Source organism: Taudactylus pleione, unplaced genomic scaffold (genome assembly GCF_031769625.1).
Source record: "Taudactylus pleione unplaced genomic scaffold, aTauple2 ptg000556l, whole genome shotgun sequence".
NCBI classification, from domain to species: domain Eukaryota; kingdom Metazoa; phylum Chordata; class Amphibia; order Anura; family Myobatrachidae; genus Taudactylus; species Taudactylus pleione.
In genome coordinates, this window is record NW_028284958.1 from 7,430,976 (window position 1) to 7,446,189 (window position 15,214).

General features: G+C 44.2%; 1 protein-coding gene across 2 annotated transcripts in view; it reads left to right on the forward strand.

Annotated features, from left to right (window-relative positions):
* LOC148481887 (solute carrier organic anion transporter family member 3A1) overlaps positions 1-15,214 on the forward strand; it is a 92,329-nt gene that overhangs the window by 5,422 nt on the left and 71,693 nt on the right. The window contains exons 1-3 of one of the 2 annotated variants that reach the window (XM_088452856.1): positions 645-727; positions 1,580-1,618; positions 1,696-1,843. In XM_088452856.1, coding sequence (XP_088308982.1) covers positions 707-727; positions 1,580-1,618; positions 1,696-1,843 — 208 coding nt within the window. In that variant the 5' untranslated portion in view covers positions 645-706. Of the gene's footprint in view, positions 1-628; positions 728-1,579; positions 1,844-15,214 lie in introns of those variants that run through there. The other variant, XM_088452855.1, reaches the window with a different exon arrangement.

A 15,214-nucleotide genomic window follows, 5' to 3' on the forward strand; every position in this document is an offset into this window, starting at 1 on the left:
ATTTATACATGCCCTGAAAATGGCGTTTAAACAGTCTGATACACCTGCGCTTCTTTAATCACTCCCCGTTACCTCCCCCAAACACTGACTACCTGTCACTCACTTTGCCAGTGAATCCTCTGTGTGAGCGTAATCGCAATTCAGTCGCTGCGGCTTACACGCATGCGCAATGGCAAACAATCCACCAATCTGTGAAAATATCAGCACTGTGTCCATCCCAGAATCAGGCCCTATATTATTATGTTGGATGTGTGTAAGGTGAACAGCTTTTGTGTGATCATTATAAAACACCGGCTGCTTGCGCATGATAAACGGAGAACAAGACATAAGCTCATTTACCGTAATGGCTGCATACAGATTTTGCAATTTTTCCCCCCTATTTTACTTATATGTATCTAGCTGTCTTTTATACAGGAACAGCAAATTAGCATTTTCGCTAGGGGATTTCTGCTAATCACTTGTATTTTTCCTAATTTGAAACACCTCAGTAGTTTTCCTACACGCAGAAGTACTGTAGATTGGCGAGAACTATCACAGCATGTGCTCACAGCAGTTTTGTTCTTTGTGAAACAATTATTCTTACAATTTGTTTTAATTACTGAAACAACAATCTTATGTTTATTTGCAGGTATCCTGTTCACTATGCTGGTATTCGGACCAGCTTGTGGGTTCATCTTGGGGTCTTTCTGTACCAAAATTTACGTAGATGCTTTACTTGCCGACACCAGTAAGTGTTTTTTTCTTTTGTATTCCAGCTACTGATAATTATTACCAACATTTGCAGCAGGAGATCCAAGGGGAGGAAATAGATGTATTTTGCCAAAATGAATGCTATCCTTATACATAACCTGTCAGTGGCATGTGCGAGCTCATGTACATTTTGAAATGACTAAGGGAACATTGTAGCAAATTAATCAAGGAACCAGCACAAATATTATAAAAAAAAAGACACTCCTATCAATTATTTTGTGTAAGACAAAGTCAGATCTTACAGGGTATGAGTTTATATTAGGACTTTGACTGCTTATAAACTGTAGGGTAAATCTTGTGGTAAGTTTAGATTTAGGACTTGGGCTAATATTAAGCCTATCTAAATATAAGCAAGTCATTAGAAAGCCAACAATACCATCCTCAAAACAATCTGCCTTTTGTCTTCATGAGAATGCTAAGCACGGAGGGGCGTAACTATACTAGGTATTTTCAAGACCCATAGCAAAAATTTGTGTACCTTGTGTACCGACCAATTGTGAAAAATGTATTTAACACATGTAACTGGGTCCCTGTCAGCTCTGGGACCCATAGCAGCTGCACCCCTTGCACCTATGGTAGTTACGCCCATGATGATAAGATAGTTGTTAGCGTCTGTCCTGTACTAGCACCACCTTCGGAACTCAACAAGGTCTCTGGCACTTGACCCAACAATCCCAAAGACTGTGAACTGCAAATAGAAACTGCTGGTTTATGCATTTATTTTTTATGGAAAAATGATGTGCAAATGGAGAAAATGTAATTTTCAAACTGGAAAATGCAGTTTCACCATTTTATATAAACATATATGTTCATTTGTTTTGTGTGCTAGGTAAACTGGAAATCACTCCAGAGGATCCTCGGTGGATTGGTGCGTGGTGGGCGGGGTTTCTGCTTTGTGGTGCCTTACTCTTCTTCTCATCCCTACTGATGTTTGGATTCCCACAGTCTCTTACTATTCACGTGGATCACTCTGAGGAGAGCGAGCAGACCATGCTACCTGACCGAGAGTATGAGCGACCGAAACCAAGCAATGGTGTCCTGAGGCATTCCTTCGAGCCGGCGGATGGAATGTCCTGCTTTCAGCAGCTCAGAGGTAACTGCATATAGTCTACAGTAACATTACATCCCATTTAATACAGCTCAGAGGTAATGTCATATAATCTACAGTAAGATTGCATCCTATTAATACAGCTCAGAGGTAACAGCATATAATCTACAGTAAGATTGCATCCTATTAATACAGCTCAGAGGTAACGTCATATAATCTACAGTAACATTGCATCCCATCTAATACAGCTCAGAGGTAACGTCATATAATCTACAGTAACATTGCATCCCATCTAATACAGCTCAGAGGTAATGTCGTAACATTGCATCTCATCTAATATAGCTCAGAGATAACTGCATATAATATACACGAAGAGTGCATCCCATTTTATGGTGGGTACACACTATGCAGATATATCTGCACATCAAGTGATCTGCAGATATATCTGCAGATGATGGTTGTTCGTACACACTGAACAACCATCATCTGTGTATGCCCGCAGGTCCTGGCGTCCAGGGGGCGTGTCCCATCGGACAGGGGGCGTGTCCCACCCCCCTTCTCGCTGCTGCCGCTCTGTGTGCATGGACGGTCTTCTGACCGCCCATACACACCTGCCGATGGACACATATGTCTATGCAGCACAGCCAATGCGATATGTCGGTGAATGCCGAAGTTCACCAACATATCGCGGGTACACACTGCCCGATGGGCAACAAATACATTGGCCGATCATTTGATCGACCAATGTATCAGTCAGTGTGTACCCAGCTTAATACAGCTCAGAGATAACTGCATATAATCTACAGTAAATTTGCATCCCATCTAATGCAACTCAGAGGTAACGTCATGTAATATTCAGTAAGATTGCATCCCATCTAATACAGCTCAGAGATTAACGTCATATAATATACAATAAGATTGCATCCCATCTAATACAGCTCACAGGCAACGGCATATAACTTACAGTAAGATTGCATCCAATCTAATACAGTTTAGAGGTGATGGCATATAATCTACAGTAATATTGCATTCCATCTAATACAACTCAGAGGTAACGTCATATAATCTACAGTAAGATTACATTCCATCTAATGCAGCTCAGAGGTAACGTCATATAATCTACAGTAAGATTACATTCCATCTAATGCAGCTCAGAGGTAACAGCATATAATCTACAGAACATTGCATCCCATGTAATACAGTTGAGAGGTAATGGCATATAATTTACAGTAAGATTGCATCCAATCTAATACAGTTTAGAGGTGATGGCATATAATCTACAGTAATATTGCATTCCATCTAATACAACTCAGAGGTAACGTCATATAATCTACAGTAAGAGTACATTCCATCTAATACAGCTCAGAGGTAACAGCATATAATCTACAGAACATTGCATCCCATGTAATACAGTTGAGAGGTAATGGCATATAATATACAGTAAGATTGCATCCCATCTAATACAGCTCAGAGATTAACATGATATAATATACAGTAAGATTGCATTCCATCTAATACAGCTCAGAGGTAACGGCATATAATATACAGTAAGATTGCATCCCATCTAATACAGCTCAGAGGTAACGTCATATAATCTACAGTAAGATTACATCCCATCTAATACAGTTTAGAGGTAACTGTATTTAACCTACAGTAAAATTACATTCCATGTAATACAACTCAGAGGTAACACCATATAATCTACAGTAACATCGCATCCCATCTAATACAGCTCATAGGTAACGGAATATAATATACAGTAAGATTGCATCCCATCTAATGCACCTCAGAGGTAATGTCATATAATATACAGTAAGATTGCATCCCATCTAATACAGCTCAGAGATTAACGTCATATAATATACAGTAAGATTGCATCCCATCTAATACAGCTCAGAGGTAACGTCATATAATATACAATAAAATTGCATCGCATCTAATACAGCTCAGAGATTAACGTCATATAATCTACAGTAAGATTGCATCCCATCTAATACAGATCAGAGGCAACGGCATATAATATACAGTAAGATTGAATCCCATCTAATACAGCTCAGAGGTAACGGGATGTAATTTACAATAAGATTACATCCCATCTAATACAGCTCAGAGGTAATGGCATATAATTTACAGTAAGATTGCATCCAATCTAATACAGTTTAGAGGTGATGGCATATAATCTACAGTAATATTGAATTCCATCTAATACAACTCAGAGGTAACGTCATATAATCTACAGTAAGATTGCATCCCATCTAATACAGCTCAGAGGTAACAGCATATAATCTACAGTAAATTTGCATCCCATCTAATACAGCTCAGAGGTAACGTCATATAATCTACAGTAAGATTACATCCCATCTAATACAGTTTAGAGGTAACTGTATTTAATCTACAGTAAAATTACATTCCATGTAATACAACTCAGAGGTAACAGCATATAATCTACAGTAACATCGCATCCCATCTAATACAGCTCATAGGTAACGGAATATAATATACAGTAAGAGTGCATCCCATCTAATACACCTCAGAGGTAATGTCATATAATATACAGTAAGATTGCATCCCATCTAATACAGCTCAGAGGAAACGGCATATAATCTACAGTAATATTGCATTCCATCAAATACAGCTCCGAGGTAACAGCATATAATCTACAGTAACATTGCATCCCATCTAATACAGCTGAGAGGTAATGGCATATAATATACAGTAAGAATGCATCCCATCTAATACAGCTCAGAGGTAACGGCATATAATTTACATTAAAATTGCATCCAATCTAATGCAGCTCAGAGGTAACGGCATATAATTTACAGTAATATTGCATTCCACCTAATACAGCTCAGAGGTAACGTCATATAATTTACAGTAAGATTACATTCCATCTAATGCAACGCAGAGGTAACATCATATAATCTACAGTAACATTGCATCCCATCTAATACAGCTGAGAGGTAACGGCATATAATATATAGTAAGATTGCATCCCAGCTAATACAGCTAAGAGGTAACATCATATAATCTACAGTAACATTGCATCCAATCTAATACAGCTCAGAGGTAACGGCATATAATCTACAGTAAGATTACATTCCATCTAATGCAGCTCAGCGGTAACAGCATATAATCTACAGTAAGATTACATTCCATCTACTGCAGCTCAGAGGTAACAGCATATAATCTACAGTAACATTGCATCCCATCTAATACAGCTGAGAGGTAATGGCATATAATATACAGTAAGATTGCATCCCATCTAATACAGCTCAGAGGTAACAGCATATAATCTACAGTAACATTGCATCCAATCTAATGCAGCTCAGAGATAACTGCATATAATCTACAGTAAAATTACATCCCATCTAATACAGCTCAGAGGTAACGGCATATAATCTACAGTAAGATTACATCCCATCTAATATAGCTCAGAGGTAACAGCATATAATCTGCATTACATTGGTTCCAATCTAATGCAGCTCAGAGATAATTGCATATAATCTACAGTAAAATTGCATTCCATCTAATACAGCTCAGAGGTAACGGCATATAATTTACAGTAAGATTGCATCCCATCTAATACAGCTCAGAGGTAACGGGATATAATTTACAGTAACATTGCATCCCATCTAATACAGCTCAGAGGTAACGGCATATAATTTACAGTAAAATTGCATCCAATCTAATACAGTTTAGAGGTGACGGCATATAATCTACAGTGGTATTGCATTCCATCTAATACAGCTCAGAGGTAATAGCATATAATCTACAGTAACATTGCATCCCATCTAATATAGCTCAGAGGTAACGTCATATAATTTACAGTAAAATTGCATCCAATCTAATACAGTTTAGAGGTGACGGCATATAATCTACAGTAATATTGCATTCCATCTAATACAGCTCAGAGGTAATAGCATATAATCTACAGTAACATTGCATCCCATCTAATATAGCTCAGAGGTAACGGCATATAATTTACAGTAAAATTGCATCCAATCTAATACAGTTTAGAGGTGACGGCATATAATCTACAGTAATATTGCTTTCCATCTAATACAGCTCAGAGGTAGCTTCATATAATCTACAGTAAGATTACATTCCATCTAATGCAGCTCAGAGGTAACATCTTATAATCTACAGTAACATTGCATCCCATCTAATACAGCTCAGAGGTAACTGCATATAATTTACAGTAAAATTGCATCCCATCTAATGCAGCTCAGAGATAACTGCATATAATTTACAGTAAGATTGCATCCCATCTAATACATTTTAGGGTTAACAGCATATAATCTACAGTAAGATTATATTCCATCTAATACAGCTCAGAGGTAACGGCATATAATTTACATTAAGATTGCATCCAATCTAATACAGTTTAGAGCTAATGGCAAATAATCTACAGCAGTGCTCGACAAAACCCGGGGGCCAGGTCGCATACCTCCTAACATGACCCTCTCCAGGTTGGACACAATGCTCTGGTCCTGGACTTCCCTGGTAAGAGGCGGGGCTGCAGCGCAGTCCAAAAGTAAAATAGGGGAGTCACACCAACTGTCATTTCACACGCTGGCAACAGTGGCGTAACTATAAATTTTGCTCCCCCCTGCCAAAAAAGTTTCAGGCGCCCCACCCCCCACCCAAAGATCAAACACACCCAAAGACTACGTTTAAGGTGGGTGGTTACATGATACAGCAACGTGCCTTACACATTATGACACACTAAGTAATGCCACTTATAACACAGTGTGCCACACCGGAATGCCCCTTACAACACATTATGCCACACCGGAGTGCCCCTTACAACACATTATGCCACACAGCATTGCCACATATAACACATAATGACATACAGTAAAGCGCTTATAACAAATGAATGCCATGCTGTAGTGCCCCTATTTCACATTATGCCACACAGTAATGCCCCTAATAGCACATTGTGCACACAGTAATGCCAAATACACATTATGCCAAACAGTAATGCCCATTACATCCCACCCTGACAGATCTACTTCACCAACCCTCCTTTCTGCTCCTGCCAGTCCGTCACCTCAGCTCAAGACAGTTTGCACAGTTTTTATGTCCGTGTAGAACCAGATTATTGGGAACATAGGCCCTCATTCAGAGCCGGACGCTCTGAGCAGAGCGCACGCTCTGAATGAGGGCCGTCCTCCATAATTATGGAGCGTCCTCCTGGACGCTCATATAGCCGTGGGTCACCACCCACAGCCTATACGAGCGTGCAGGTTGATGGCCGCGATGGTCTTGACCATCGCGACCATCGCCACTGCGAGCCGGAGCCTGCGGTTGAGTTTCTCAACCGCAAGGCCCGGAGTGATTTTGGCTCTATCAGAGCCAAAATCACTCCCACTGATATCACTAGTGATGTCAGTGGGCCGGCTTCTGACGGTAGGTGTTCCCTTGGGAACTCCCCCATCTGGGAGGCACGCCCCCGGCACGCCCACCAAAGGGGGCGTGCTGTCAATCAACATCGACAGCACGCCCCCTTTGATCAGACACTACGAGCGAAGGAAAGTCCTTCGCTCGTCGCGTCTGGCGCCGTCGTGCGCATGCGCAGTGCACACCATCGAACCACTTGCAAGCGGACAGCCGCTTGCGAGTGGGTCTGAATCAGGCCCATAGTTTATAACCTGTAAACTGTGTATCAAATTAGTGCCCCTTATACAGTGCCCCCTGTAGTTGTGCCCCAAAATGCAATGCCCCCTATACTAGTGCCCCTTATGCAATGCCCCCTGTAGTAGTGCACCTTATGCAATGCCCCTCTGTAGTAGTGCCCCTTTTGCAATGTCCCCTGTAGTAGTGCCCATTATGCAATGTCCCCTGTAGTAGTGCCCATTATGCAATGCCCCCTGTAGTAGTGCCCCTTATGAAATGTCCCCTGTAGTAGTGCCCATTATGCAATGCCCCTTGTAGTGCCCCTTATGCAATGCCCCCTGTAGTAGTGCCCATTATGCTGGGCCCCCTGTAGTAGTGCCCATTATGCAGGGCCCCCTGTAGTAGTGCCCATTAAGGCAGTGCCCCCTGTAGTAGTGCCCATTATGCCGGCCCCGCTGTAGTGCCCCTTCTAGTAGTTAGCCCCCTGTAGTGCCCCTTCTAGTAGTTAGCCGCCTGTAGTTAGCCCCCTGTAGTTAGCCGCCTGTAGTTAGCCCCCTGTAGTTAGCCGCCTGTAGTTAGCCCCCTGTAGTGCCCCTTCTAGTAGTTAGCCGCCTGTAGTTAGCCCCCTGTAGTTAGCCTCCTGTAGTTAGCCGCCTGTAGTTAGCCCCCTGTAGTTAGCCACCTGTAGTTAGCCCCCTGTAGTTAGCCACCTGTAGTTAGCCGCCTGTAGTTAGCCGCCTGTAGTTGCTCCCCCCCTCCGCGCGCACACAAACAAACACACACACACAAAAGAAAAAAACACTAACACTTACCTTAATCCCCGCTCCAGTGCTGCTGCCGTCCATACCCCGGCGTCCGCTCCTCGGCACTATGGGAGTGACGTCATTACGTCACTCCCATAGTGCCCTGCGGGACCCGGAAGACGGAGGGAGCTCCGTCCTCCGGCTGCCGCCGGGGGTTTGAATAGGAGCCGGGCGCCCGCTGGTAACACACTCAGCGGGTGCCCGGGAGATGGAGGGTGCAGGGGGTGCGACCACACCCCCTGCACCCTCCGTAGTTACTACTACTGCCCCTGTCGCCCCCAAGCTACCCAGCGTCTCCAAGCCACCGCGGGGGCTGCGGGGGCAGTAGTTACGCCACTGGCTGCCAAACATCACTGGCTGGGACTCACTGGCAGTTTGTGTGACTCCTCTATTTGAATTTTGGACTGTACTGCAGCCCCAGCTCTGGAGCCGCCACCAATCATATATTACCAGGGAAGTCCATGACCAGAGCATTGTGTCCCTCCTGGAGAGGGTCATGTTGGGAGGTATGAGGTCGCCATGGCGACCAGATTTGGCTGCCTGGCGACCAGGTTTTCAGCAACCCCCGGGCCCTGTAGTGCAGACCGCGAGTGTGGTCCACTCTACAGAGTAACAAACATACAACCGTCAGCGGCGGCTGTATGATGTTATAGCAGCCAATGAGAGTCTGTCAGACTCTCATTGGCTGCTGCGTCGTTCACGGAGTGAGCCTGCTGGAGCTCACTCATGAGCTCCACCTTCCGGCTCACCCCGCAGCAGGTTGGGAGAGACGTCACGTCATGACGTCTCTCCCATAGTGCAGAGCGGCCAGGAGGAGCGGACAGCGGCGGTCGTCGGTAGGAGTGGGGATCAGGTAAGTTGCGTTTTTGTTTTTTTAAAGGGGCACTGCATAGGGGGGATGGCCGCTACTGTAAGGACACTGCATAGGTGGGGGTGGCCGCTACTGTGGGGGCACTGCATACGTGAGGGTGGCCGCTACTGGGGACACTATGGGGGGGCTACTACTAGGGGAAATGCATAGTGGGGTCTACTACTGGGGGCAATGCATAGGGGTTGGGCACTGATTAAAGAGACACTACATAAGAGAACCACTACTGGGGGCACTGAAGAGGGGGGATTACTACTGGGGGCACTGCAGAGGGGGGATTACTACTGGGGCACCCTGTTAGTGCTGTGGCCATGGGGGTTGGTTGTCAGGGGTGTAGGTGCTCAGTAATGCTTCCCGGGGGGAAGGGGGCGGTCTGGCTCCTACACTTTCATCCTGGCTCCTAAATTTTAGAAAAATTTGTCAAGCCCTGATCTTCAGTAAAATTGCATCCCATCTAATACAGCTTAGAGGTAACAACATATAATATACAGTAAGATTGCATCCCATCTAATACAGCTCAGAGGTAACGGCATATAATATACAGTAAAATTGCATCCCATCTAATACAGCTCAGAGGTAACAGCATATAATATACAGTAAGATTGCATCCCATCTAATACAGCTTAGAGGTAACATCATATAATATACAGTAAGATTACATTCCATCTAATACAGCTCAGAGGTAACAGCATATAATATACAGTAAAATTGCATCCCATCTAATACATCTCAGAGGTAACGTCATATAATATACAGTAAGATTGCATCCCATCTATAACAGCTCAGAGATTAACGTCATATAATATACAGTAAGATTGCATCCCATCGAATACAGCTCAGAGCTAACGGCATATAATATACAGTAAGATTGCATCCCATCGAATACAGCTCAGAGCTAACGGCATATAATATACAGTAAGATTGCATCCCATCTAATACAGTTTAGAGGTAACAGCATATAATATACAGTAACATTGCATTCCATCTAATACTGCTCAGAGGTAACGGCATATATTATACAGTAAGATTACATCCCATCTAATACAGCTCAGAGTTAATGGCATATACTCTTCAGTAACATTGCATTCCATCTAATACAGCTCAGAGTTAACGGCATATACTCTACAGTAAGATTACATTCCATCTAAAACAGCTCAGAGTTAACGGCATATTCTCTACAGTAACATTGCATTCTATCTAATACAGCTCAGAGTTAACGGCATATACTCTACAGTAAGATTACATTCCATCTAATTCAGCTCAGAGTTAACGGCATATACTCTACAGTAAGATTACATTCCATCTAAAACAGCTCAGAGTTAACGGCATATTCTCTACAGTAACATTGCATTCCATCTAATACAGCTCAGAGTTAACGGCATATACTCTACAGTAAGATTACATTCCATCTAATTCAGCTCAGAGTTAACGGCATATACTCTACAGTAAGATTACATTCCATCTAAAACAGCTCAGAGTTAATGGCATATTCTCTACAGTAACATTGCATTCCATCTAAAACAGCTCAGAGTTAACAGCATATTCTCTACAGTAAGATTACATCCCATCTAATACAGCTCAGAGGTAACGGCATATACTCTACAGTAACATTGCATTCCACATAAAACAGCTCAGAGTTAACGGCATATTCTCCACAATAAGATTACATTCCATCTAATTCAGCTCAGAGTATTGGCGTCACTGGCGGGGTGCGGGCCACACCGGGTATCTCGCTCCAAAGGGGTGACACCAACAGCCGCACACTTATGCCCGGAAAACCTCCAGTCCTCTGACAGACTGGAGTGCAGGGCAGCACCATGTTCTTAAGCCCCTCCTCTCTCGTGGCAAATTTCATTAGAATCACATGATTTGGCCCCACCCCATCCCCACTGATTGGTGAATTGCGGGAGGCGCCTAATTAAATAGTGCTGCCACCCTTCCTGTCCCTATCGGCAAGGTAAGTTTGTTTGCCATATACAGTATGTGAGACATACAGTATGTGTGTCTGTGTGTGTGTGAGTGAATACAGATGTGTCTTCATACATCTAGCCTCTTTACACGCTAAACAGCCCTTCTAGTCGCGCCATGCCGATGCATTACTCTGTATCGCTGAGCGTCTTTTCGTGCAACTTTTTACCTTCAGCGATGCGAATAGTTAGCACAAGCAGATTCTGTTGATTAAAATGATATGCAGCGTGCCTATATTCTGTGAGCGACTGTGGGTGTATATGCATGCAAAATTGTTACAGTACAGTATCAGCGGCTGTAACACTGTAACTTAGCGTTTCGTATGCATATACACCTGCAGTCACACACAGGACATAGACATGCTGCATATCATTTTAATCAGCAGAAGCTGCTTGTTCTAAATATGTGCAAATAAGACGCATTTGAAAGTAAAAAGTTGTGTTTGCCGGTTCTATAATCATGCATGGTACGCAGCTGATTAGGGCACCACATAGTGGAGGGCGCCCTGGCCATGGCCACGACCATGCTAATTTATTATTTCAATACAAAGGCAGGAAGTTGAGCTCGGGGCGGGCCGCGGGCAGACTGTGTCACTGTGACACAGCTGCACTGCACTTGAAAGGGGCGGCCACTTTGCTTGGAAGGAGCAACGTGACTTCATGACATCAAGTCGCAGCGCGCAATCAGGGCTTGGGCTGGACGCCACAGTGGGGGAGACTGGGAGCTGCGGTCCACGTTTGGGACAGATCTGTTGCCATAGTCCTGCTGCAGGCTAAGGCGGTACAACCGCCCGCCGTGCCCGCCCCGTTTCTATCACAGTAATCAAGTTAGTCCCTCCTGGGCTGGCTGGCCTGGTAAGTCTGTTACTCTGTTATCTGAGTGTGTCTCTGCCTAATGTCTGTGCAGGGTGGGTGACAGCGATGTGCTTCTGCCTACTTGGCACAGGGTCCATCTGCAGTAATCAGTGCTGGGGATGTTTCATACATGTGTCCTTTGTGCTCCGGTGAGTGAGATTAGGGGTATGATTAGGTACTGTGAGTGAATATGGGATGAACTTGGACTGAACCAGGCCTTTTTGTCACCTGTATACAGCAGTACCCATGGGCATACTGTGTTGGACTTGTTGGAGTATATATATATACTATGCTTTTTTGCCGGGGGATGTGATGCAATTCTGTATTGTATAGGGCAGCACAGATGGTGTAATGGTTAGAATTACTGCGTCACAGCACTGAGGTCATGGGTTTGATACCCACTAACTGTGTGGAGTTCGTATATTCTCCCTGTGCTTGCGTGGGTTTCCTCCGGGTACTCCGGTTTCCTCCCACACTCCAAAAATATACTGGTAGGTTAATTGGCTCCCAACAAACTTACTAAATAGCCCCCAAAAATCCATATTTTGTAAACACACTTTTATAATTTATGTATGTTCCTAATATGTAGTCTCGGCTAAATAAAGTGATTATACTCATGCCACTGGTAGTACCACTATCGTAAAGTTTTCCCCTCTGGTTACATCAGCAAGATGTGCTAATTCTGTCTTTTGACAAGTTTTTTTGCTTTTTATGTGCCAAAACCTGCCTGATCTGTATAAGTCTGTACTACTGAAGTTGTGCAGTTTAGACAGCTCGTCCCGTAAGGACAGGGCCGGCCCAGCCCTTATGCCGACTACGCAGGTGAGTAGAGCGCCAGCCAGTACAGGGCGTGGGGAATAGACGCCGGCCACTATTCAGTCCCTGACGCATCTACAGACAATGAGTGGGTTGCATGATGCATCGCATTTACCTGCGGCAAAATAGCTGCTTTACCTGTTTAGCAGGTATTGCGGCAGTACTTGTACAGTAGTAATACCCGTTCTGTCATTTATTTAAAAAAAAATGATTTCATAAATGTAACTGATTTTGCACTGCTGCAGAAACTGGCCCGGCGTAGCACTACCACTGAGCTGGCCCGGCATAGCAATACCACTGAGCTGGCCCGGCGTACCACTACCACTGAGCTGGCCCGGCGTAGCACTACCACTGAGCTGGCCCGGCGTAGCACTACCACTGAGCTGGCCCGGCGTAGCACTACCACTGAGCTGGCCCGGCGTAGCACTACCACTGAGCTGGCCCGGCGTAGCACTACCACTGAGCTGGCCCAGCGTAGCACTACCACTGAGCTGGCCCGGCGTAGCACTACCACTGAGCTGGCCTGGTGATAAGTGTTCAAGAAATTCCGATGATAAAGTAAGATTTACATGTGTGTGTGTATATACAGTATAGAGGGACTGGGGGCATGGGCAGCAGCTCACAGAGCACTAGGCATGCACCCAGTGTGACAAAAAAGGGGCGCAAAGTCTATCTTTGCTTACCAAAAAAATGAGGCTTAGACTGGCCCTGAATGTATTTTATTTTTTTTATTTTATATTAGTGGTGGGGGGGAAGGTGACACCAGGAGTTATAACACCGGGTGACACCAACCCTAGTGACGCCTCTGGCTCAGAGGTAACGGCATATCATCTACAGTTAGATTGCATCCCATCTAATACAGTTCAGAGATTACCACGTATCTACAGTAATATTGCATCCTATTCAGGAGCGCTGAGAGGGGGTTAGCGGGTACTAATTTCCTGCTGGAGGGTCCCGACGGGGGCCCCCAGTCAGGCACCGCATCCCCCTCCTCTTACCTCACAGCAGCCCAGCACACGCTGCTGTGTGCTGGGCTGCAATGGAAGTCTGCTCGCAGCTGCAGCAGCCGCAACAGTCTCCTATGCCTGTGAGGGGAGCGATCACACTGATCGCGCCCCCCCTTTGGTGTTGCGCCGGGCTGAGGGGCTCACAGTGCCCTCTTTTTTAAAAACATTTTATCCTAAGGGGGCATGGCCATGCCTTCCGCGATTAGACCATGCTCCTTTTACCCAGGCCCGGCGCGGCTCTCAGCACGCCTGATCCTATCTAATACAGTTAGGAAGTAACCGCATGTGATCTACGTTAATCTTAGATGGCATCTCCATATGCACAGCTCTGTTGCTGATCTCAAAGGCTTGATGTAAAACATACAGTACATACTGGTGATTCTGCCTTTATTTACTTAAATAAAACTTAAGTAGAAAATAAATATTAATTTGAACCAAAAAAAATTAAATAAACAAAGAATAAATAAATAAATAAATAAATACATATAAAATAATGCATTCTTCGCCCTCTCATATATGTAAGGGAACAAGAGTACAGGTATGAGGTTCCTCTCCAAACAGCAGCAACCATCCCCGGCTATACAAGGATTTATTTATGGAGAAACTTTCCTTGCTGATCAATATCGGTAATTGCAAAAAGCTCTTCCAAATGTCTAAGGGGTGTTTTTATTAAAGGTCGATTTTAAACAGCTATTGATCTATTTAAAATCAATCAAAATCGATCAACTTTGATGTTGTATTTCTGCAGCTAAATCACACATTTAGTAATACTTAAAAAAACAAATCAATTGTCTGTTAGTACAACACAACATCAATGTTAATTGATTTTAATCGATTTTAAATAGTTCTAAATTGATTAAAATCAACCTTTAGAAAATATACCCCTAAGTCTTAAAGGATAGTTGCAGCTACAATTACCATGTACTGCTGGTTTCCTCATCATATTGTAGTCTGTAACCACTCCCAGCCCAGACGGAACAGGACAAATTTCTTAGAGGCCTGCAATAAAGGTGTGCTCACCCTCTGATCATGAACATGGTGTCCTAAGGAGCTGGGTATGAGTCGCTGGCAGTCAGGATCCTGGTAGTCAGAATCCCAATCCCAGGATCCTGACAGGGTTAATATACTGACACTTGTTGGTCGATATGCTAACCCTCCCTCTCTCGCTACCCTAACCCTAACCCTCCGTTTGTGGTGCCTAACCCTAACCTCCCCCCTTAGTGCCTGAACCAAACCTCCTCCTCCCCGCACCCTATACCTAACCCTCCCATCTTAGTGCCTAACCCTAACCCTCCCCCTAGTGCCTAACACTAACCCCACACCCTAACCCCTGATACTTACTTTTGGGATGCCAAAGGTCAGTATTCTGGAGCTGCTGTCGGGATTCCGGAACCGGTGTTTAGACCGTCGGCATCCCGCTATGATGCTGACTACATCCCATCCTAAGATACATCAGTCTGGTAAAGCAGTTGTGACCTCCA